This window comes from Hylobates moloch, unplaced genomic scaffold (assembly GCF_009828535.3).
Source record: "Hylobates moloch isolate HMO894 unplaced genomic scaffold, HMol_V3 SCAFFOLD_6, whole genome shotgun sequence".
Taxonomy (NCBI): Eukaryota; Metazoa; Chordata; class Mammalia; order Primates; family Hylobatidae; genus Hylobates; species Hylobates moloch.
In genome coordinates this window covers 84,692,920-84,719,420 of record NW_026652281.1, presented here as the reverse complement: position 1 = coordinate 84,719,420, position 26,501 = coordinate 84,692,920, and the positions used below count along the sequence as shown (strand labels likewise).

The 26,501-nt window shown below is 40.2% G+C and overlaps 1 protein-coding gene across 3 annotated transcripts in view; it reads right to left on the bottom strand.

Moving 5' to 3' along the window:
* Positions 1-19,608, bottom strand: part of LOC116471225 (UPF0547 protein C16orf87) — a 130,022-nt gene extending 110,414 nt beyond the window's left edge. For all 3 annotated transcript variants that reach the window (XM_058440955.1, XM_032157277.2, XM_032157279.2), the window contains exons 1-2: positions 19,295-19,608; positions 12,592-12,688 (exon numbers count right to left, since the gene is read on the bottom strand). In XM_058440955.1, the coding sequence (XP_058296938.1) occupies positions 12,592-12,688; positions 19,295-19,360 (163 nt within the window). In that variant the 5' untranslated portion in view covers positions 19,361-19,608. The remainder of the gene's footprint in view (positions 1-12,591; positions 12,689-19,294) is intronic.
* Positions 19,609-26,501: the final 6,893 nt, after the last annotated feature.

Here is a 26,501-nt window from a genome sequence, read left to right as displayed (position 1 = left end):
CAAGATCCTGTCTCAGCCTGGGTGACAAAGTGACACCCTGTTCTTAAACAAATGACAGGGTGTGGTGGCTCATGCCTGTAATCCCAGCACCTTGGGAGGCCGAAGGGGGCAGATCACCTGAGGTCAGGAGTTCGAGACCAGCCTAGCCAACATGATGAAACCCCGTCTCCACTAAAAATACACAAATTAGCCAGGCATGGTGGTGTGCGCCTGTAGTCCCAGCTACTCAGGAGGCCAAGACATGAGAATTGCTTGAATCCACAAGGAGGAGGCTGCAGTGAGCTGACATCGCGCCACTGCACTCCAGCTTGGGTGACAGAGCGAGACTCTGTCTCAAAAAATAAATAAATAAATAAATAAATAAATAAATAAGATAGCACCCATATGCAATTTGTGGACCTTATTTTAAATGTTTTTAAAATTCTAAGACAAGTTATGAGAAAAGCGAAAATGTGAACACAAGTTGGATATTTAATAATAAGGAATTATCATTAATTTTTTATGTTATAATGGCATTGTGCTTACATTTTTAAATTTTCATCTTTTGGAAACACAATGAAATATTTGTAACTGAAATTATATGGGATTTGCTTCAAAATGATGCAAGGGAAGAGGTAGACAGGATTGTGGATGGGGCAGGGTTGGTCATTTTCTACTTTTGCGTATGCCTAGAATTTCTCAAAAAAATAAAGGTTAAGAGAACTAGTGATAGATGAAGCTTTAAATAGTATGCCTATTGAAGTCTAACACTGAATTTAGGTTTGTTCCCCCAGCTACCCAGTCATCTCTGCAAACTTCTTCACAGCCAAACTTCTCAAAAGAGGTGCCTGTACTTTCTGCCTTCAGTTTCTTATCTCCCATTCACCCATCAAATCTATTCCAGTATAGTTGCTAACCCAATGAAACTGACTGTCAAAAACAACAAAAACCTGTTATCAAATCTTAATAGACACCTCACTTATCATCTTACACCATCTCTCAAAAATTCAACAAAGATGACTACTACTTTCCTTGAAATTATTTTGCCTGATTCTCAGGCTCCCCCAATTTCTTCAGCTCATCAGCCACTCCTCCTAATCGCCTTTGCTGTGTGCCCTTCCCCCAGGTGCTTTCCCAATCTAATGTCAAGGCCCCAGGATTCTGTCCGGAGCCCTCTTCTCTTACTTAGACTTTGCCTAGATCATCTCGTAAACTCACAGCATTAAACACTATTGTTATGATGGCTCCAAAGTTTTCACCTCCTGCTCTGATTTCTTCCCTAAACTCTAGACTGCCTACCTGACAACTTCACTTGAATGTCTCAAAGGCATTTCAAATTGTATCAAAAAGTAACTCTTGATTCTCCCTCTCCCAAATCTGTTACTCCTCTTACTTCCATCATATTAGTAAATAGCATCACCTGGTTGTACAAGTCAAATAACTTGTAGTCGTTTGTGACTCATCTTGCTTCCTGTACCATCGCAAAGGTCCACAGATACTTCTTGCAAAATACACCCATAATCTCTTCATTTCTCTCCACCTCCATGGGCAACATCCCAGCCAAACCTATTCTCTACATACCAGCCAATATTATCTTAAAAAAAAAAAAAAATCAAACTGCATAGCTTCCCTTCTAAAGCCTTTCATAAGCTTTTTTCCATATTTAAACTAAAAATTCCTTACCAAAGACAAGTCCCCAACAGATCTGGCATTTGCCTCTTTCTCCAGTCTCATGATGCTCATGCTCACCACTTTGTTCACTACACTCCAGACATGCCTTTCTTTTAATAAAACGAGCTCCTTCCTCCGCTGAGTCTATGTATACACTAATCCTTCTGCCTAGAGCTCTCTTCCCATGGCTCTTCATAAGATAAGCCTTTTTTTTCCTTCAGATATCCATATACAGGTCATTTGCTCTGATTCTCCCAGCCCAAGTTACTTCCTGTAATCTACTACAGCTATAATCTGTTATTTATTTACTTATATGCTCAATACGTCTCCTCCATCAAAATATAGGCTTTATGAAAGTTGGGAATCCTTTGCCTACCTTATTTGCAGAACCCAGAACATTACCTACACAGACTGTTGAATAAATAAAATCGGATAGGACACAATTTACCTCACCACCTTCTCAAAATCCCATTGAATGAGAAGAAACATGGGAAAAGGGAAAGGAGAAAAAGGAAAATATATCTGTGGTGCTGGAAACAAGAGAAAGGTACTATTAATGACCCAAAATTACAGAATTTCAGCAAACTGGCAACCTAATGGTTCTGATAAGAAACAAGAATAAAATAAACTACAATCCAAAAATAGGAGTAAGTGATAGCTGCTACAGAACGGAGAGCTGTTCCTCCCAAAGGAGGATTCTCAAGGATAATCCCAGGGCAGGACAAAAAGTACAATAAGGGAGAGCAGGCCACCAAGGTGATCATCAAAATAACTAGACACTATTGCAGTATGGTTGGGCCTATGTATACAGAGCAACTGACATAAGGAAGCTCTCAGGAACAGAGCAATGTGCAAGAGAACTTCAAACCTCCATAACATAGGAAAAAGCCAGCTCCTCACAGGAATGAAACACTGTAAGAGATTTCACATTCCACCCTAGAATGAAGCCTGCCTTATTTTGGCAATAAGGGAATTCACCAGTTTACTGCCTGCTCACCTCCTGCCTCTAAACTCCCAATTATACGCTGAAGAGACCTTTTGTCAAAACAGACATTTAAAACAGTGTAGGATATTCATTAAACTTATCTACACTGATAAACCAAGTCCTTCATTTGTATCACACCAACAGTCAATTAAACATTACTAGCTATAAGAAGAAAACAAAAGTCGAGAGAAGAGCCAAAATAAAACAGGAAGAACAAAGATAGTTCAACAAACAAGCAAACAATAAATTAAAACATTCTAATGCATACCTTGAGAGATCTGAAAGGAGATTATCATTAAGAATAAGATTATTTTTGCAGAAACAGAAAAACCCATCCTAAAATTCACATGGAATCCCAAGGATTTCCAAGTAGCCAAAACAATCTTGAAAAAATTCAAAGTTAGAGGTCCCACACTTCTTGATTTCAAAACTTACTACAAAGCTATAATAATCAAAACAGTATGGTACTGACATAAAGACAAATATACAGACCAAAGGAATAAAAATAAACCTCAGACATAAACACACACATACAGTCAAAGGATTTTCAATAAGAGTCTGAGACAATTCAAGGTAAAGTACAGTATCTTCCACAAGTTGTAACAGGAAAACTGGGTATCTACACAATGTAGCATAATTCATACTAGCCAAAAAATGAAGTTAGACCTTTATCTGACTCCATACACAAAAATTAACTCAAAATGGATCAAATATCTAAATATAACCACTTAAACCATAAAACTGTTTAAAAAATCATGGAAAAGCTTCATGACACTGGATTTTGGCAATAATTTCTTGGATATGATACCAAAAGCGAAAGCAAAAGCAATGAAAGAAAAAAAAGACAAAATGGACTTCATCAAAATTAAACTTGTGTATCAAAGGACACTATCAACAGAATGAAAAGGCAATACATGGAATGGGAGAAAATATATGCAAATTATTGTAAGAGATTAATATTCAGAATAATATAAATAATTTACAAGTCAACAACAACAAAAAAAAAATCCCCAATTCAAGAATGGGCAAAGGACTTGACTAGGTATTTCTCCAAAGAAGATATATAAATGACCACTAAGCACATGCAAAGATGTTCACTATCACATCAATAAGAAAATGCAAATCAAAACCACAGCAAGATACCACTTCATACTCTTCAGATTATTATAAAAAGCAAAGCAAAACAAAACCAAAAAATAAGTGTTGGTGAGGATGTAGAGAAACTGGAACATTTGTACACCACTGGTAGAAATGTAAAATGGAGCTGCTATGGAAAACAGTAAATTCAGTCCTCAAAAAATTAAAATAGAATCAACATATGATCCAGCAATTCCTCTGGGCATATACCCAAAAGAAATGAAAGCAGAGATCAGGACAGCTATTTGTATACCATGCAGCATTATTCACAATAGCAAAAAGGTTAAAGCAACCCAAGTGTCCACTGATGAATACATAAACAAAATATGGCATATACATACAATGGAATATTATTTAACCTTAAAAAGGAAATTGTCATGCATGTTACAACATGAATGAAACCTTGAGGACACTGTGTTAAGTAAAATAAGCCAGACCCAAAAGTACAAATATTGTATGATTCCATTTGTATGAGATGCCTAGAGCAGTGAAATTCACAGACAGAGAAAGCAGAATGGTGGTTGCCTGGGGCATGGGGGAGAAGGAAGTGGCAGTCATTGTTTAATGGGTACAGGGTTTCAGTTTGGAAAACCAAGTTCTGGAATTGGATAGTAGTGATGGTTAAGAATACAATATGAATGCACTTAATGCCACTAAACTATACATTTATAAATGGTTAAAATAGCATATTTTGTTATATTTTACCACAATAAAAGTATTTTCAAAATTCTATGAAAAAGAATAAATTAGAAAACAACATACCCTGCTAAAGTTTAGGTGCTAACAAGCTAAATTTGACATGCTTGATGACAAAATTATAGATGTAGAAAGGAAAATCAACAAAATTTCCTGGAATAAAGCAAAAAGAAAAAAAGAGAATGTGACATAAAGAAAAATAAAGGAAAGATCCAAGAAACCTAATAGATATCCCTATAACAGAACTGCTAATTATCTACCCATTATTCTTTCTCCCTATCTTCTTTAAGAACAGAATCTTGTTCTGTTAAAGAGGACAATATGCCTAAAATAGGTATACATTCTCAAGACTCTCCCTGCAGGTGAGGTGGCATCTAGCTCTAGCCAATGACAGGTAAGTGAAACTGGGTAAGGTTTCCAGAAAGATTTTTTTCAAGGGAAGACGCATAGCTGGCATGCCCCTTTGTCTCTCTGCTCTTCCCTCTTCTTCCTTCTTGAAATGTGTATAGGATGCTTAGATGTGCAATGAGAACTACCTCAGAACAATGAGGATAAGCCACATCTTCTTAAGGTGTAAGAGAAGAGACTAAGTCTTTGATGACATCATTGAGCCACTATCCTTGTACTGCCTATCTTTATCCTTCTTTCAATACAGTGTCAGTTTCCAAGACAGTGTACAAGGCAATCCTAACATGATCCTATACGCATGCCAGAATGAAAAGAAAAGGAAAGGGAGGGAAAAGCAATAATGGATAAAAACCGCCTTGAGTTGAAGACCTGAGCTTTCAGATGGAAAGGACCCACTGAATGCCAAGGAAGAATGAGAACAAAATTAAAGTGTGAATGCAAAACAAAGGCACTCTCCACAATAGAAGATAGGAAATGTACATTATGTCTTTTCTGGAAAAGTTTTTCCAGAAATAAAACAATTTCTGGGAAATTTGTTCCAAAAGTAAAAACACATGGGTTAAAAAGAACAAAGACATAGTATGTAAGAAAGAGTGGTACCAGGTGCGGTGGCTCACCCCTGTAATTCCAGTACTTTGGGAGGCCAAGGCAGGCAGATCCACGTGAGGTCAGAAGTTCAAGACCAGCGGCCGGGCACGGTGGCTCACGCTTGTAATCCCAGCACTCTGGGAGGCCGAGGCGGGCGGATCACGAGGTCAGGAGATCGAGCCCACGGTGAGACCCCGTCTCTACTAAAAATACAAAAAATTAGCCGGGCGTGGTGGCGGGCGCCTGTAGTCCCAGCTACTCGGAGAGGCTGAGGCAGGAGAATGGCGTGAACCCGGGAGGCGGAGCTTGCAGAGAGCCGATATCGCGCCACTGCACTCCAGCCTGGGTGACAGAGCAAGACTCTGTCTCAAAAAAAAAAGAAAGAAAGAGTGGGATTATCCTGGGAGTACAATGGAAAGAAATCCTAGTACACTAGCTGTACGGCAGACCTAAAAACAATCAGTCTTAATTAGAAGTCAAAGAACTCTATGAAAAGTGTTTTAAAGATGAATATAGATATCACAGACTATATGATTAAGAACCTAAAAGTACAGGCTCAGAGGTAAAGGTATGCGTTTTTTTCATCAAAAGGCAAAAAAAAAAAAAAAAACCCACAAAAATCAACTATATAGAAGCCACGTTCCATATAGGAATGTACAGCACTTTTATGCAATTAGCATGTAAGGAACGATGCTTGCTTTTCTTTTTTTTTTAATTTTTGTATTTTTAGTAGAGATGGGTTTTTACCATGTTGGCCAGGTTGGTCTTGAACTCCTGACCTCAAGTGATCCATCTGCCTCAGCCTCTCAAAGTGCTGGGATTATAGGCATGAGTCACCGCGCCTGGCCGGCAAGTAAAGAACAATATTTTCTGAATAACAAAACCAAACCTCCACAGTCAAGTAGTTCAGAGTTGAGGACCACTTATACTACTGAATTAATACTCAATCACTTTGGATTTATAAAAGGTACAAGTGATAATCATTTCTCCATTTTTTTCCCTTAACTAAAATTGAACTTGTCATTTATGAACTTCTTTGCTTATCAGTCTTAGCCTATTAACTTATATTAAAGAATAATTTGAAAACTAAGTTTAGGGTTTTTTTCTCTTTTTTCTTTCTCCCAATAAAAAAATGAGGAGGTTATTTATTTGACTATGCTTACTCTAAACCTTTTACTCACTGAAAATTACATAGTTAAAATACTAATAAGCAATTATAATTTCCCACTGTCTCAACTATTTTTTCTTTCATTTATAGGAAACTCTAAATTTTAAATTTTATTAAATTTTAAATTCTGAATTTTATGAACTAGTATCCATTTAGAAATTTACTTTTTCTTCTATAGTTTTTAAAATTAAAATTTTCTTCTTTTTAAATTTGAGATAGAGTCTCACTCTGTCACTCAGGCTGGAGTGCAGTGGTGAGATCACCGCTCACTGCAACCTCTGCTTCCCAGGCCCAAGCAATCCTCCCACCTCAGCCTCCCAAGTAGCTGAGACAACAGGCACACACCACTGAGGCAGAAAAATAGGGTCTGGAGGCAGGGAACTAAGGCAATCTCACACTTCAGCTATAACAGGAAATATCCTCTTCATAGGGCATAGGCCAAGTAAATGACTTTGTAACTTTACTTCATCCTCTCCATAGGGCATAGGCCAAGTAAATAACTTTGTAACCTTACTTCATCCTCTCCTTTTACATAGGGTGTGCCCCAAATAGAGGGTATTTAAACTCTCAAAAACTCTGTAACTAACAGGACCTTTGAGCCCTATGCTCCAAGCCCACTCCCACGCTGTACTTTCATTTTCAATAAATCCCTTCATTCCTTCCTTGCTTTGTGTGTTTCGTCCAATTCTTTGTTCAAGACACCAAGAACCTGGACACTCTCCACAGTTAACATCACCACGCCTGGCTAATTTTTTGCATTTTTCTTTTTCACAGACAGGGTTTCGCCATGTTGCCCAGCCTGGTCTCGAACTCTTGAGCTCAAAGTGATCTGCTTGCCTTGGCCTCCCAAAGCACTGGGATTACAGGTGTGAGACCTTGTGCCCCAGCCTGAGCATTTCTTTTTTTTTTTTTTTTTTTTTTTTTTTTGAGATGGAGTTTCACTCTTGTTGCTGGCTGGAGTACAATGGTACGATCTTGGCTCACTGTAACCTCCGCCTCACTGGTTCAAGCAATTCTCCTGCCTCAGCCCCCCAAGTATTTGAGATTACAGGTGCACACCACCATGCCCGGCTAATTTTTATATTTTTAGTAGAGACCGGGTTTTACCATGTTGGCCAGGCTGGTCTAAAACTCCTGACCTCAGGTGATCCGCCCACCTCGGCCTCCTAAAATACTGGGATTACAGGCTGAGCATTTCTTAACACAGTGTTACTGCTAACACGCATCTCTTTCTCTCACCAAAATTAATTTTAAACTTTAAAAAACTCATTAATTCCACCAGGCGCAGTGGCTCATGCCTGTAATCCCAGCACTTTGGGAGGCCAAGACAGGCGGATCACCTGAAGTCAGGAGTTTGAGACCAGCCTGACCAACATGGAGAAACCCCACCTCTACTAAAAATACAAAATTAGCCGGGTGTGGTGACACATTCCTGTAATCCTAACTACTTGGGAGGCTGGGACAGGAGAATGGCTCGAATCCAGAAGGCAGACGTTGCAGAGGTTGTGGTGAGCCAGTATCGTGCCATTGCACTCCAGCCTGGGAAACAAGAGAGAGACTCAAAAAAAAAAATTTTTTTTCATTAATTCCTGCAATAGATTTTATGTATACATATTTTCAGCTACACTAAGTTCTGTATAGTTTTACTCTACCACCTCCCTATTTCTCTGAATGTTATGAAGGTATAACTAATTGATTAGTATATATGAAAAACATGAGTTTTAAACAATTCATTTCTGGCTAAATCTATTCAGCCTAACAGATTCTTTTCTTCTTGCACATCACAAACTGTGTACAATAATTAAATAAGAGCTTTCAACCTAGTGAAATTTTAAAAATATCTTTTATAGCTTTATTTTTAAAATCAATGAGCTTTATAGTTCTTTTTTAAAAAAGATGTTTACTTATGCAAACAAGTCTTCCTTGACTCTGTACTTGTTATATAGTTACCTATCTATCCATTTATGTATTTACTTATTAATACTACATGTAGAAATCATTTTGTGGGGTTTTAAAAACAAACAAGCTCATATCCAAGTATTGTTTTGCAGTTTTTCCTTAAATTAACAATGTTTTAGAGATCTTTCCATTTCAGTACATAAAATCTGTATCATTCTTTCAAACTAGCACATACTATTAACTAAAAGATAATTTAGCTATTTAATTTAACCATTCCCCTACTGATTACATCTGGCTTACTAACAACCTTCTGCTATTATAAAGTGTTGCCCTGAAAACCCTAGTATATGCTTCATTGTGTATACAAACAATTAGGCTCTCTAGGCTACCTACCTACCTACTGATTAAGAGCTCTGCATTCTAGGCTATGTGTATTTAAACCTTTTAACAACTACTGGTAAGACTGGTCTCCAAAACAGCTGTACCAACTTATGCTCCCACCAATAGTATGAGACTATCCATTTTGCCATACTCATGAAAGTACTTAGAAATTCTTTACATTTATGTGAACTGTGGGCAAAAAGAATGGCATTTCGTTTCAACCACATTTCCCTGATAATTAGTGAAGTTGGTTGTCTTTCAGATATATAGTGTACATTTTCATTTCTTCTATTAATTCTCTACTACTTTCCTTAAAACTGAAATGTTCTATATCTCACTGACAACATTAAGCACTTGATAAATTGTAGTGACCTTAAACTCTTCTCAATTCCCTACATACTATGGGATTATCCAAGGCAAATCTTACTTCTAAGAAATTTAATTGTAAAAACGAGTATTACTGAGCACCTAAAGCTTACCACGCTTTGCAAATGTTAGACATTTTCATATGTACTTCAAAACTCTAACACCGGTACTATGAATCTATCTTATAAACAAACAACAGTTGCTCATGGAGGTTAACTAGGCTGCTTAGAAAGGGACAGAATTTGAATGTGAAGCCAGGTTTTCTGACCCCCATGTCTGTACTCTACCAAACACTTTTGAGGCTTTGAATACTCTTAATCCTCTCCCTAAAATCTTTTCCTCCTGTGGTTTCTATGGCACAGCCTATCCTTGATGTTGCTCCTTCCTTTCTGGTTTGGTTTTGTTGCTGGTTCTTCCTCCTTCTGCAGGGATTTCTGGGCTTCAATGTTTCATCTTCACTTCAAAGTGAAAAGACCACTCTTATTAAACAAGGAAACCTCAGGAAACTCCAAATACAAAATAATAATGAATTGCTTCTTAAAACTCATTGCCATGACTTACATAATATTGTGCTGTTGGTTTTTCTCCTACAGCTGACATTTCTTCTTAGTTGATCTGACCTGTCTGTAAAATTGGTGTTTGTCAGAGTTTAGTCCCTGAATGCCTTCCTCTTCCTAACTTACAAACTCTCCACCGCGAGCTCATCCATTTTCCATGATGACAACTACCATTTAGTCACTGATGGCTCAAAAGTTTTACCTGCAGCTGAGGCTGCAGACTATATGTCCAAGTGAAAAAAAAAATCTACATGGATGATGTTTCTATACCCAAAATTAAATTCTTCATCTTTCCCCCACAGCTTGTTTTCCCTCTTATATTCTCTTTTAACTAGCAATCCAAGTCAGAGATCTGGGAATCTTCTAAATTCTTCCCTCTGGTTTAAATGGTTAAACTTAACAACTCATTAACACTTGTATCATCTGTTCCTTCTTTTTTTCATTTTGTTTTAGACAAGGTCTCACTCTGTCACCCAGGCTAGAATACAGTGGTACGATCACAGCTCACTGCAGCCTCAACTTCCCAGGCCGCCGCGATCCTCCTGCCTCAGCCTCCCAAAATGCTGGAATTATGGGCGTAAGCCATCATGCCTGGCCCTGTTCCTTCTTTTATCTTTGCTGACTTTCTTAACTCATTTCTCATCTGAATCACTGGTACATAAAAGGAGCTCAAAAATACTTGAAAAAAAAAAATAAGCACTTTGTCTCCCTAAGAACAAGGACCATGTCTTATTCATTTTTAGAAACTCAGCACTGAGCTGACATGCCACCCCAAAATAGCTACCGAGTGAATCACCATTTCAGGGTTCCTTTATCTAAACCAAACTCCCAGAGAGTAAGATCCAGAAATGCATTTTTAACAAGCTCTCTGGATGAATCCTATACAGCCAACCCAGCAACCGCCTTTAAGAACCAATGAATTATGTTCATTCTCATGGTGAGAAGAGAACTGAAACAGTGACAGAAATGGAACTAAACAAGTTTTCTGCCACTTCGATATAGATCTAAGATAAATAAACCTCTCAGACATAAATAAAAATTATTATTGAATCATCTGCTACTATAACCACTCTTTGTCTAACTCAGTATCCTTAGTTAACCTACTGCAATAATCCACTTCCATATTTGTACCCCTACAAACTATTCTCTACACAGCAGCTAGAATGATCTTTCTAAAACTCAAATCAGAGGATGCCATCTTTTCCTCACTTCATCCCACCCCATCTCAGGGCCAGTTTCTCCTCACAGTTTACAAACAAAATCCAAACTTCTTACTCTGGTTTACAAAGCTCTATATAATCTAGCCTCTGCCTAGCCCTGTGAACTCATTTTCCACTCTTCTAATCATACTGTCTACACTGCAATCACAATGGTCTTTTTTGTTCCTAAAATATAAAACATTTTGCCCAACCTTAGAACTTTTGCACTTGCTATTTCCATTTGTCAAGAATGTTCTTCTCCCTGATCTTATCATGGCTAGCCCCTTCTACCCACTGAGATTCCATTTAAATGTCACCTCCTCATAGGGGCCTTCTCTAACCACCCAATCAAAAGTAGCCTTCCAGTCACTTGATAGGACTATAAAGCATTTATCACAAGGTTATATTTTCTCTGTATATTTGTTCACTGTCTATCTCCCACTCACAAGAATATAAGCTCCATAACAGCAGTAAATCTGCCTTAACAGTAAAATTCAGTGCTTTGTGCCCAAGGCTTGGAATAGTGTCTAGCATATAGCAGGTGCTCAGTATATATTTGTAATCAACCTACTCTTATTTCGAGGTCACCACCGTATGAAAGTCTGCTTTTAGCCAAGAATAAGTAACAAAATTGTATATTTTAATATTAATAAATATGTCTATTGAATAAATCCAATTTGTCTACGTTAATGGAAAAGCAACAAGTTCAAACAAAATCATTTTTTGGATATCCTCAGTCAGGGAACTGTAAAATATAGCCAACATGTCTAAAAACGTTTTTCATACCAAAACCAAGTTATATTTTTCAATGGTCACTAGTTTAAAAAAAAAAAAAAACTTTAAAGTTGCTGCAAATTTTACCACCATTGTGAGAGAAAAAACTCAAATGTCCATCAACAGGAGAATGGATAAACAAATCTCCATACAAAGACTCCTACTAAGGAATGAACTCTTATTGGTACATACAACATGGCTGAATCCTAAATAATTACACTCAGTGAAAGAAGCCAGGCAAAAAAGAGTACATACTATATGATTCCATTTATATGAACAGTAACAGAAAGCAGATCTGTGGTTACCTGGGGTGGAGGTAGCAAGAAGGAGGGATTACAAGAGGAACTAGGACACTTTTGAAATTGATGAATGTTCATAATATTGACTGTGGTGATTGATTGGTATATACATATGTCAAAACTTATCAAACTGTGCACTTCAAATACATCCACTTTACTCAATGTCAATTATTACTAAAGCTATTTTTTAAAAAAAGTTTTTATATCAGATCAGGTCACTCCCTTGCTAAAACCCTTCAATGGTTCTCCACCTTCAAAAATAAAAAATTTGTTACAAGCGTTATCAGCATGGTAAAGGACTTAACATTTAAATGGAATGCACATGAAACCAACGTCATAAACTAATTCCAATAGTTAATAAAAGCCAAAAACACTTTAATAGATTTAAACTTTTAACTTCAACAAAAAATGTAAATAGTAAATTCACAAAAATTAACTTTATATTTCTACATCAAAAAGCTAAAAATGTACTAAACTCAGTTACCTGTAGAAGGTGGTGATTTCTCTGAGTGTTTTGCATTTAAAAGTTTTCTGCTAATAAATATATAACCACAAGGACATGATTTACATGCAACAGGAACCTGTAGGAAAAAAAGAAAAATATATATTATTACTATTTTTCTATTGTTAAATTTATCAGTGTCTATGTGGTCTCCTCAAATGAATGATAAATTACTTGAAGTAGGAATCACGTATTTATTTAAACCTCAACTCCTTACAACAAATTATCTGAGATGAGTATCATATCACATAGATATTCACATTCTTTTCTTTTTTTTTTTTTTTTGAGATGGAGTCTCACTCTGTCACCCAGGCTAGAGTGCAGTGGCATGATCTAGGCTCACTGCAACTTCCACCTCCCGAGTTCAAGTGATTCTTCTGCCTCAGCCTCCCAAGTAGCTGGGACTACAGGCACGCGCTACCATGCCCAGCTAATTTTTGTATTTTTAGTAGAGATGGGGTTTTACCATATTGGCCAGGTTGGTCTCGAACTCCTCACCTCGTGATCCGCCCGCCTCAGCCTCTCAAAGTGCTAAGATAACAGAAGTGAGCCACCACACCCGGCCTGATACTCATATTCTTCTACTGCTTAACAAAACCATGAGGACTATACCATACCAATACCATAAAAAAATAAATGCGTATTAAATATGCACTGATGTGAGTGACCAATAGAAAACTGTAATAGGGTCAGAGCAAGGGGAAGTATGTGGAAAAAAAGGTAGCATTTCCTAAAATGTTAGTTTGACAGCATTTTACGGCACAGAACAAATTTGAAAAGGGTGAGTGGGTAGGAAGTCATTAAAGTAATCCTGGTAAAAGATTATGAAGGGCTAAGTGGAATAGTGAGAATGGAAATGGAAAAAGGTAGATCTGCCAGAGTTTCCAAGGCAAGAAAAACAGACAAAGGCCCAAACTGACAACTGGTAATAAAGTGGGAAGAAGTGAAAATAAGTCAGGATTCTAACATGAGAGGAGAAGATATCAACTACCACTGACAAAAAAAAGAATAAAGAATAGTTTACAGCAACCAGATTTTTCTTAAATTGTTGTGGGTAGATAGTAAGTGTACATGTTTATGGAGTACACTAATACAGACATGCAATGAGTAACAATCATATCATGGAAAATTGGGTATTCAACCCCTCAAGCATTCATCCTTTGTGTTATAAACAATCTATACTCTTTTAGTTATTTTTAAATGTACAATTAAATTATTATTGACTATAGGACTGGGCGCGGTGGCTCACACCTGTAATCCCAGCGCTTTGGGGGGCCGAGGCAGGTGGATCACTTGAGGTCAGGAGTTTGAGACCAGCCTGACCAACATGGTGAAACCCCGTCCCTACTAAAAAAAATAAAAAATTAGCCAGGCGTCGTGGCACACGCCTGTAATCCCAGCTACTTGGGAGGCTGAGACAGGAGAATCGCTTGAACCCAGAAGGCGGAGGTTGCAGTGAGACAAGAGCGCACCACTGCACTCCAGCTTGGGCAACATGAGCAAGACTCCGTCTCAAAAAAAAAAGAAAAAAAAATTATTATTGACTATAGTCCCCCTGTTGTGCTATCAAATATTAGGTTTTATTCTTTCTAACAACAACCAGTTTGAGGGGCAAAAGTATGCTGACATGAAAAAAGAGAACGTAGGAGAAAGTAGGAATTTAGATCCAGAATCTTATATCTTAGTTCCAGGAATGACTCTGGACAAGATACTTAAGATCTTCAAGCTTCTGTTTCCAAATCTGCAAAAGACGTAAATTTCCTTTCTCTACTCCAAACTTATAACTGTTTTTTAAGCCAAGTGCTACTGAAAATCATTGAAAAAATTTTTTAGTTTTCCCCATAATCATTTCACCCATATCAAAGTTAACGATCCTTGGAATCAAGACATGTTCACCAAAAGTCTGAAACTAATCTCAATGAAAAAATATTTACAGAATAATTACAGTAAGAAAACTGCAATTCTCTTTGTAAGATAAATTCCCCCATTTGGCAGTTGTTCTGCTATGTAAAAACTGAGTTAAAATTATGAAGCTTTTTATCTATGTATGTACAGAATGCCTCATGTTACAGAATCTAAATACTTGATCTAATTGAGCTAAATTGAAATTTTGGCAGAATAATTCCTTTTCTTTGTATAAAAACATTGAACAAAGGATCTCCAATTTGTATTTGAGAAAAATAACAAAGAAATCAATAAAAAAAATCAAACTCCAGATTTGTCTAACAGCTTGCTTTGTTAAGAATGTAATGAGATCCCTTCAAAACACGACAGAAAAAGCTACATTTTTTAAATAGTGTAAAATCTGTCTAAAATAGATGTCTGGCATTTTTTCAAATTTCATATCTTCATAGAAACCAAGCTCAAAGGCACTGACTCATTTCCTTTACACCTAAACATATTATTAAGGGCATCCACAGTAATGTAAATTGTTTTAAATTAATGCTATCCAAAATACACAAATGCATGTTCTTACTCAACAGCTCCTCTCCTAATCAGCAAGCATTTTCTTCCAGCTACTGAAACTCAATAAATTTGAATTTGGATTTCAGTCTTATACAAAAGAACATCATATCAATCCATCTCCAGAATTAACAGTGTTGCAGTTAGATGAGAAATGTACATTTGGCTTTGGGACCCAGAATGCACAAACACTGACTAACTGAATTGACAGGTTGATTTTCATCCACAAATGAAAGTGTTTTATGCTCAATAAACCCTCATGTGCCTGAGTTAATTCATTCTATAGTCTTGTTTAAAATAAAAAGTTCCTTCCCCACAATCTCTGCCCTGGAGAAAAAAAAACAAAAAACACACCACCACCACCATCACCATCCTAGATCCTGTCAAAAAAGAATTATGAAATAGGTTGGACAACTTCAGTAATATTAACCTCATTTCATTAATTATAGTATAATTCAGATTTTAAACAAACACACTGAAGTTTCTTTAAATTTCAGTTGATAATACTAAACATAACAGTAATAAAATTCTAATGTTACACTTTCAGGATTTTCAAAGAAAAGAAAATATTCAAAGTATTGTTTACTGATAGTTTACTGGGCATTAATTCACTTTTTGAAGAAAAGATTTAGGTTGTATGTTTTACAAGTAAAACAGATTTTTATTTATTTTTTTTTTTTTTATTTTTATTTTTTTTTTGAGATGAAGTCTCACTCTTGTCCCCCAGGCTGGAGTGCAATGACGCGATCTCGGCTCACTGCAACCTCTGCCTCCCAGATTCAAGTGATTCTCCTGCCTTAGCCTCCTGAGTAGCTGGGATTACAGGTGCCTGCCACCACGCCCGCTAATTTTTGTATTTTTAGTAGAGACGGGGTTTCACCATGTTGGCCAGGCTGGTCTCAAACTCCTGATCTCAGGTGATCCACCCACCTCAGCCTTCCAAAGTGCTGGGATTACAGGCGTGAGCCACCGTGCCCAGCCTGGATTTTTTAAATCTGAAAAAAAAAAAAAAAAATTCTGGTCCTATAGTGTTTCACTGATTTTTTACGTGTTTTTTTTCTTTTTTTTTTGAGACAGAGTCTCTGTCGCCCAGGCTGGAGTATAGTGGTGCGATCTCGGCTTACTGCAACCTCTGCCTCCCAGGTTCAATCGATTCTCCTGCCTCAGCCTCCCAAGTAGCTGGGACTACAGGTGCATGCCACCACGCCCAGCTAATTTTTCAGTAGAGACGGGATTTCACCGTGTAAGCCAGGATGGTCTGAACTTCTGACCTCGTGATCCACCCGCCTCGGCCTCCCAAAGTACTGGGATTACAGGCGTAAGCCACCGCGCACAGCTGTTTAACTGATTTTTTAAAAGCTCCAAAATAATTACATTACAGATAACTCGTTTATATTCTTTACTACTGAAAGAACCAAAGGAACTTACACCAGACATATTTTCTATACAGCACATAAAATGTCCTTTAAATTTAAAAAAAGCTGCTCTATTTAAAAAAAAAATGAAGGCAAAAACAGAAGCACACACAAAAGATACCAGAAAACTGACAAGAATCTTAAGCACTGATACACACAAAATGGCTCAGTAATTGTGAGTGATTGATGGGTATGAAACCCCTTGAAAATGAAAAGCACTGTGGTTTAAGATGTTTTAGAATGATATGTTCAATAGAAGCCTGCAAAGGAGATGTTACAAAGCAGTTGAAAAGCTAGCTTTTTCTTGTTTGCTGATCTCTGTACCCGTTTTTCAAACTTACACACACACACACACACCAAATCTACACAAATCTAATCCACCGGGAAATCTCAAATTTAAAGATTTTACATTTATGTTTATAAACTATACCTAAATTCGAATTTAATTTTTTTTAGGCAACTTAGAATCATAGCAGTATTCTAATGTTTAGAAAATGGCTTTCTGGATTATAATCATATTCTGGTTTATAACTAAAAGAAGCTAGTACTTTTAAATAATTAGAAAGCTAAAATTAATCCATTATTTCTTTACATCAGGTTCATATCACCAAAAGTTTTAACTAGTCCTTATGTATGTTATATTCACTTAAGTATTTGGAATAAAGGACAAAACAAACCAACTCATTAAATTATGTACTAGCTTGCTATGGGCGGAATTATGCACCCCCTGACATCCAAATTCATATATTGAAGCCCTAACTGCAATGTGATGGTATTTGGAGATGGGCCCTTTGAGAGATAATTAGGTTTAAATTAAGTCATGAGGGTGGGGCCCTCATGATGTGATTAGGGACCTTTTAAGAAAAGGGAGAGAGCTTGACCCTCTCTCTGCCATGTGAGGACACCAAGAAGACAGCCATCTGCAAGCCAAGAAGAGAGCCCTCACCAGAACATAATCATGCTTGCACCGTTTATCTTGGACTTCCAGCCTCCAGAACTGTGAGAAAATAAATTTCTGTTGTTTAAGCCACCCAGTCTATGGTATTTTGTTATGGCAGCCAAAGCTGCCATAAGCTGATTTTACATGAAAGAATAAATATGGGGGGGGGGGTGTATAACAAAATGAATGTGATCTTTCCAAATAAAACGCTGATTTTGTTTTGTTGAACAGTTTTTCAGAAACTCCTATAAGTTTATTATCCTTTGCTCTTTTATATAAAAATAACCATAAAAAACTGGCTATTTTTCCCAAAAGGTTGCTTTATGCCAATTAGAACAAAGTCAGGGTTTGCAAATATTTGTGCCTTACAGAAACTGGAATGCATAACGCATACCATGTAAACCTTATACTTCTACACAATTAACTGGAATAATTGGAAATGATTTAAACACTGAAATAATCTCCCGCAGGGTCATATCGCAAAGTCCAGTTTTGTCAAAATTTAACAAATTTAGTTTAGTAGTAAGAATGAAAGTAACTCTTTGGAAAACATGACTGAACTGTTTTTATACTGCATACTGGTATAGCTCCTACACTGTATTTCTTGCACAACCCTTTTCTGATAAGCATTTTTACTACAGCCCATAAATGATACTTAATAAAACACGTAACATGTTTTCTGTTAAAATTTGAAAAACCTACAAGAATTCTCCTTGAAAAATGCACTAAAATCAGCTTATTAAAAAGTCTCCAGCCATTTCAAATTGCTCTTGATTTAAAAAAAAAAAAGGCGGTAGGGGGAGGGGAGGAGAGAAAGGTAGTCATTTTGAAAAAATTCACTTAGTGGAAAAGGAAAAAACACATCCAGATCTACATGTTGTTAACAAACGAGGGCCTTAGGAATGGTTTTAAGTGAAGTAGTTTTAACTCATTAGATGTTAAGGCTTAAAGGAATGTCTATTATTCCAGTAAAGAATTGAGACACGCTTCAACACAGCGATCACTGAAATGAGATGTTTTAAATTACAACTATTACACCACGAACTCAATGTAGAAAGGAATCGTCTCAAATTCAAGAAACGAGATAGAGAGATAGAGAGAGAGAGAGAGAGAGACATTCAGACAGAGATATAGATCTGGAAGCAGACAGGCCAAATTTGTAACAGTGGATACTGCGAGGGGTGGGGAAGTAAGGAGCGCCCAAAGAGGAGGAAGGGCTTAAACGGGGGCCTTATTCAATCATGACCCATTAAAAACAATGTAAAGGCAGGATTCGTGATTGCACAGCAAAAATGTAATAAATACACAGGGAAAAAAATCTCCAAATTCGCCGAAACTCAAAATCATTACACGCGGCCCCCTTTGTCCCACTCAGGCGCCCGCCCCGGTCGCGGAGGGGCCGTTTTGGGGGAGCCCCGCACCCGTCGGAACCGGGAACAAAGCCGCCCCGGCCGCAGAAGGGGCTCTCGGAGCCAGGGCCTGGCCTCGGAGGCGGGGTGCGGCGCACTCTCGCCGGGGCTGCGGCCCGCAGGCTCCCACCGCTGTCACCGCCGCCGGCGAGGAGAGTCTGGGGCTCCAGACAGCCGCCCGGTGAGCCCACCACAGGCGCGCTCCCCCAGCGGCCGGGACACAGCAGAAGGGGCTTGGCCGTCTGGCCGCCGCCAGGTGGACACTGGCGGGCCACGGCCCCGTGCTTTTCCCGGGAAACCCCTCGGTGCAGCCCGACCGGCCCCGGACCCCCGCCGCCGCCGGCGGGCCCCAGGATCTGCCCACCGCTTGGCCGCCGGGAGCCCGGCGAGGCCCCCCTCCACAGACACGGCCGCCAAGCCACTGCCGCCCGCCCGCGCGCCCGGCCCCCGGCACCCACCTGTTGGTCGCATTCGGGGCATGATTTGGTGGCCATCTTCACTTTCTTGGCTCGAGTTGCAGACATGCTCCTCTCCCTCAGCGGCGGCGGCAACGACGGCTCGGGCTCCTCCCCTCGCACTTCGGCAGCCCGGCCTCCGCCCGCCCCCTCCCCGCGGGCCTCACCAAGCCTCTGGCGGGTGCGCGCGCGCGTGCGCGAGCTCGCGCGGGACCTGCACGCCAAGGGGGCGGGGCGGAGCGTCGGCCGGAGGCTCCTGGGTCCGCGACACGCGCTCCCACGGCGGCTCGCGACCCACAGCCCGCCCGCGAGCTCGCCCAGAGTATCACGAGAGGAGACAAGACCGCCTGGACCGCCCCGGCGCGGCAGTGGCCACGCCTCCTCTCGGCCTGGCCGACTACAAGGAGGCAAGGCCTGGGCGGGACTCGGCAGTAACGGGCGTCGAGTTCGACCAACGAATGCATAGGTAGGGCGGGCCGAAGTGCTGGGCACGCCCCCTCCCCAAAGAACGTGGGAGCGAAGGCTGGGGAATGAATGGTGAAGGGCGTAGCGTGGATCCTGGCATTTAATAAACTTAAGCAGATGTTACCAAGGCTAATCATTGAGGAATTATGATAAACATTTTATGTGAACACTGGACCCAGCAGCAGAGTGAAAATTCATTTATTCAATATATAATTGCCTAAGTCCCACTGTCAGGAAAATTTGAATAAAATGCAGTGTCAGCCTTCAAGGAACAGCCTAGCTGTGTAAATCAGTGCTACTCACTATCAAGATGAGGGATCAGTTGTTTTTCTTTTTCCAATCTGTCCGTGACTGATACTTACTAAATTAACATTAAAATTAAATTATTCGAGGCTGGGCGCAATGGCTCACGCCTGTAATCCTAGCACTTTGGGAAGCCGAGGAGGGCGGATCTCTTGAGCCCAGGAGTTCCAGACCACCCTGGGCAACATAGCGAGACCCCCATCTCTACAAAAAGTAAAAGATGTTTAAAAATTAGCTGAGCGTGGTGGCCCATGCCTGGAGTCCTAGCTAGTAGAGAGGCTGACGTGGGAGGATCGCTTGAGCCTATGAGATTGAGGCTTCAGTGAGCCGAGATTGCGGCCACTGCACTCCAGCCTGGGCGACAGAGCGAGACTCCGTCTCAAAAAAAAAAAAAAAAAAAAAGAGGTTGAGGCGGAGGATCCACTGAGCCCAGGAGGTCAAGGCTGCAGTGAACCATGATTGCGCCATTGCACTTCAGCCTGGGTGACAGAGAAAATCCCTGTCTCAAAAAAAAAAAAAAAGGAGTTAATCCTCTCAAACCCTGCCACTGCTTTATCAACTAATATTTATGTTATGTAATATTCTAAATCCTTTGTTGCCATTCAACTATGTTCACAGAGTCTTCCTCAGGAGACTCCATCTCAGAAAACCACTTTCTTTGCTCCTTCATAAGTAGTAACTCCTCATCTGTTCAAGTTTTTTTGTTTTGTTTTGTTTTGTTTTTTGAGACGGAGTCTCGCTCTGTCACCCAGGCTGGAGTGCAGTGGTGCAGTCTCGGCTCACTGCAAGCTCCGCCTCCCGGGTTCACGCCATTCTCCTGCCTCAGCCTCTCCGAGTAGCTGGGACTACAGGCGCCCGCCACCACGCCCGGCTAATTTTTTTATATTTTTGGTAGAGACGGGGTTTCACCGTGGTCTCGATCTCCTGACCTCGTGATCCGCCCGCCTCGGCCTCCCAAAGTGCTGGGATTACAAGCGTGAGCCACCGCGCCCGGCCCATCTCTTCAAGTTTTATCATGAGATTGCAACATTAATCCCAGCACTTTGGGAGGCTGAGGCAGGAGGATTGCTTGAGCTCAAGAGTTCGAGACCAACCTGGGCAACATGGTGAAACCTCATCTTCACAAAAAAATACAAATCTTAGCTGGGCGTGATGTGCATCTATAGTCCCAGCTACTTGGGAGGCTGAGGTGGGAGGAATGCTTGAGCCCAGGAGGTCAAGGCTGTAGTGAACCACAATCATGCCACTGCACTCCAGCCTGGACAACAGAGTGAGACTCTGCTGTGTGTCCCGCATTTGCAATTACTTCCTCCACTGAAGTCTTGAACTCCTCAAAGTCATCCATGAGGATTGTAATCAACTCCTCCCAAGCTCCTGTTAATGTTTATATTTTGACTTGCTTCCATGAGTCATGAATGTTCTTAATGCCATCTAAAATGGTGAATCATTTCCAGAAGGTTTTCAACTGACTTTGCCCAGATCCATCAGAGGAATTGCTATGTATGGCAGCAATAGCCTTACAAAATGTATTTCTGAAATAATAAGACTTGAAAGTCGAAATTACTCCTTAATCCATAGGTTATAGAATGGATTAGCAGGCATGAAAATAACATTAATTTCTTAAACCTCCATCAGAGCCCTTAGGTGACCAGGTGCATTGTCAATGAGTAATAATATTTTGAAAAGAATCTTTTTTTCCAAGCAGTAGTTCTCAACAGGGGGCTTGAAATATTTAGTAAACCATGACAGATTTGCTGTCATCCAGACTTTTTTATTCCGTTTATAGAGTATAGGCAGAGTAGATTTAATATGTTTCTTAAGGGCCCTAGGATTTGGGGAATGGTATATGAGCACTGACTTCAACTTAAAGTCATCAGCTGCACTTGCCCCTAACAAGACAGCGAGCCTCTCCATTGAAGCTTTGAAGCCGGGCCTTGATTGCCTTCTTCTCTCTAGCTATGAAAGTCTTAGGTAGCATATTCTTCTAGTAAAAGGCTGTTTTGCCTACAATGAAAACTTGTTCTTCAGTGTAGCCACCTTTACTAATAAAATTAGCTAGATCTTTTGGATAACTTGCTGCAGCTTCTACATCACCACTTGCTTCCCCACCTTGTACTTTTACGTTATGGAAATGGCTTCTTTCTTTTTTTTTTCTTTATGACGGGGTCTCACTCTTTCACCCAGACTGGAGTGAAGTGGGATGATCTCGGCTCACTGCAACCTCCACCCACCTCCCCGACGAGTTCAAGCAATTCTCCTGCCTCAGCCTCCCCAGTAGCTGGGATTACAGGCACCCGCCACCATGCCTGGCTAATTTTTGTGTTTTTAGTAGAGATGAGGTTTCACCATGTTGGCCAGACTGGTCTCAACATGGGGTTTCACCATGTTGGCCAGGCTGGTCCTGACCTCAAGTGATCTGCCCTCCTTGGCCTCCCAAAGTGCTAGGATTACAGGTGTGAGCCACTGCACCTGGCCAAGTTGCCTTCTTTCTTTAAACCTCAAGAACCAGCCTCTGCTAGCTTCAAACTTTTCTTCTGTAGTCTTCTGTAGAATTGAAGAGAGTTAGGGACTTGATATGGATTAGGCTTTGACTTAAGGGATTATGACCTTTTATCCAGACTACTAAAACTTTCTTCATATCAGTGGTACTGCTGTTTTTCATTCTTATCATTTGCATGTTCACTGGAGTGGCACATTTAATTTCCTTCAAGACTTTTTCTTTGCATTCACAACTTGGTTAACTATTTATCCCATAGTGTAATAGTTTAAATTATCTTCAGTGGAAAAATAGATTTCAGATCTATGATTTTTCCATGCAGGAATTTTCTTTTGAGGGAAAATAAAATTCCAACTGTTCTATCACATTTGTAAAATGTTTATACCATTCACAGAGGTGCAATATCAGGTTCACTGCCTCTTTAGTAATTACTGTAAAAACATGGAACATATTATAATAATATGTAAAATCTCTGTTCTTTCAAGTTTCTAACTTAAATTTGCATCCCTCAATCATAATTACCAGGGAAAAATATGCTGCCTTCCTTACTTGCACTAAAATTTTAAGATCCGAAAATCCTGCACAGAATACTAGCAAACCATCTTCAGCACAGTCTAAAGGGATTATACATCATAATCAAGGAGGATTTATTTCTGTAATTCAGGAATGATTAAACATACAAAAATCGATCAATGTAATATACCACATTAATAGAATGAAAGGGAAAACGACATGAACTTTTTGAGACAGGATCTCACTCTGTCACCCAAGCTGGAGTGCAGTGGCTCAATCTCAGTTCACTGCAACCTCTGCCTCTTGGGCTCAAGTGATCCTGCTTCCTCAGACTCCCAAGTAGCTGGGATTACAGGTGTGCACCACCACGACCAGCTAATGAAATGACTATTTTGATTGATGCAGAAAAGGCATTTGACAAAATTCAACACCCTTTCATGATAAAAACACTCAATAACAGAAAACAAATGTTGATATGGATATGGAGAAAATGCAACCCTTGTGGGAATGTAAATGGTGCAGTTGTTGTGGAAATGCAGCCTGGAGGTTCCTAAAAAAATTAAACATAGAATTACTATTTGAGGCCTGGTGTGGTGGCTCATGCCTGTAATCCCAACACTTTGGGAGGCAGAGGCAGACAGATTACTTGAGTTCAGGAGTTCAGGAAGCCTGGCCAACATGGTGAAACCCCGTCTCTACTAAAAATACAAAAATTAGCCAGGCATGGTGGCATGTGCCTGTAATCCCAGCTACTTGGGAGGCTGAGGCATGAGAATCACTTTAACCCAGGAGGCAGAGGTTGCAGTGAGCCAAGATCGTGCCATTGCACTCCAGCTTGGGTGACACAGCAAGACTCCATCTAAAAAAAAAAAAAAAAAAGAATTACCATTTGATCTAGCAATTCCACTTCTAGGCATATGCACAAAAGAATTGAAAGCCAGTATTCAGGCAAATATTTGTATGCCAATGTTCGCAGCAGCATTATTCACAACAGCCAAAAGGTAGAAACAACCCAAATGCCCATTCACAGATGAATGAATAAACAAAATATGTTACGTACAGTCATGCACCATATAACATCATTCCGGACTACACATTCAACAGTGGTCCCATGAGATTATAATACCATATTTTTACTGTGTTTAGATACACAAATACCATTGTGTTACAATCACCTACAATATTTAATATAGTAACATGCTATGCAGGTTTGTAGCCTAGGAGCAATAGGCTACACCACATAGCCTAGGTGTATGGTAGGCCATACCATCCAGGCTTGTGTAAGTATACTCTACGATGCTCACACAATGATGAACTCACCTAATGACATGTTTCTCAGAACATTTCCCCATCGTTAAGTGACTCATGACTGTGCATACAACAAAATATTATTTAGCCATAAAAAGAAAGGAAATTCTGACACCACAACATGGATGAACCTCGAAGACAGGATGCTAAGTGAAATAATTCAGACACAAAATAACAAATATTGTATGATTCTACTTAGATGAGAGACCTAGCATCATGAAATTCATAGAAACTGAAAGTAGAACAGTGGTTGTCAGGGCCTAGAGGAAGGAGGGAAGGGGGCATTATTGTTTAATGGGTATGGAGTTTCAGTATGGGATGATGAAAATGTTCTGGCAATGGATGCTGGTGATGGTTGCACAACAATGTCAATGTACTTAATGACACTAAACTGTATATTTTTAAATGGCTAAAATGGTAAATTTCATGTTATGTATATTTTATCACAATTAAAAAGAAAAAATATTCAATAAACTAGGAATACAAGGAAACTTCCTCAACATGTTAAAGGCCATATATGAAAGACCCACAGCCAACATCATATTCAATAGTGAAAGGCTGAAAGCTTTTCCCTTAAGATCAGGAACAAGACAAGGTTGCCTGGTTTCACTTCTATTCCACATAGTATTAGAAGTTCTAGCCAGAGGAAATTAGGCAAGAAAAAGAAATCAGAGGCATCCAAATTAGAAAAGAAGTAGGCTGGGTGCAGTGGCTCATACCTGTAATCCCAACACTTTGGGAGGCCAAGGTGGGCAGATCACCTGAGATCGGGAGTTCAAGAACAGCCTAGCCAACATGGTGAAACTCCGTCTCTACTAAAAATATGAAAATTAGCCAGGTGTGGTGGCACACGCCTGTAATCCCAGCTACTCAGGAGGCTGAGGCAGGATAATCACTTGAACCTGGGAAACAGAGGTTGCAGTGAGCCGAGATCACACCATTGCACTCTAGCCTGGGTGACAGAGCAATACTTAGTCTCAGGAAAAAAAAAAAAGAAGTAAAATATTAGGATCATTAAAATTCTGAAGATATTAGAAAAATTAGCACATCTGATTGACCAATCCTTGTGTTTAAAAGTTGGCACTTGGCCAGGCACAGTGGCTCACGCCTGTAATCCCAGCACTTTAGGAGGCTGAGGCAGGCGGATCATGAGGTCAAGAGATCGAGGCCAGCCTGGCCAACATGGTGAAACCCTGTCTCTACTAAAAATACAAAAATTAGCTGGGAATGGTGGCACGTGCCTGTAGTCCCAGCTACTTGGGAGACTGAGGCAGGAGAATCGCTTAAACCCGAGAGACGGAGGTTGCAGTGAGCCAAGATCGCGCCCCTGCACCCCAGCATGGCGACAGACTCCGTCTAAAAAAAAAAAAGTTCGCACTAAGCTGGGCACATGCTCATAATTCCAGCTACTCAGGAGGCTGAGGCAGGAGGATCGCTTAAGCCCAGGAGTTTCAGACCAGCCTGCACAATGCAGCGAGACCCCATTTCAGAAAAAAAAAAGTTGATATCTCGAAATTGTACTGGAAGTTCTGGCCAGGGCAGTTAGACAAGAAAATGAAATCAGGCATCCAGATTGAAAAGGAAGAAGCAAAACTATCTCTATTTGCAGATGACATTGTCTTATACGTAGAAAATCCTAAGAAGTCGGCCGGGCGTGGTGGCTCACGCTTGTAATCGCAGCACTTTGGGAGGCCGAGGCAGGCGGATCACGAGGTCAGGAGATCGAGACCACAGTGAAACCCCGTCTCTACTAAAAATACAAAAAATTAGCCTTCCTTCCTTCCTTTCTTCTTTCTTTCTTTTCTTTCCCTCTGTGGCCCGGGCAGCAATCTCCTCGACTCGCTGCTGCCCCGCGCCGCGGACTGCCTGGGGCTGCCGGCGCGCGCCACCGCTGCCTGTTTTTTTTTTTCTTTGCCTGGCGGCGCGTGTTCGCCATCTTAGCCACGCTAGTCGCCAGCTCCTGACCCCGAACGCTCTGCCCGCCTCGGCCTCCCAGGGTGCTGGGACTACAGACCTAGTCTCGCTCACCCGGTGCTCGGTGTTGCCCGGGCTGGAGTGCGGTGGCGTGGTCTGGGCTCGCGGCAGCCTCCGCCTCCCAGCCGCCTGCCTTGGCCTACCAGGGTG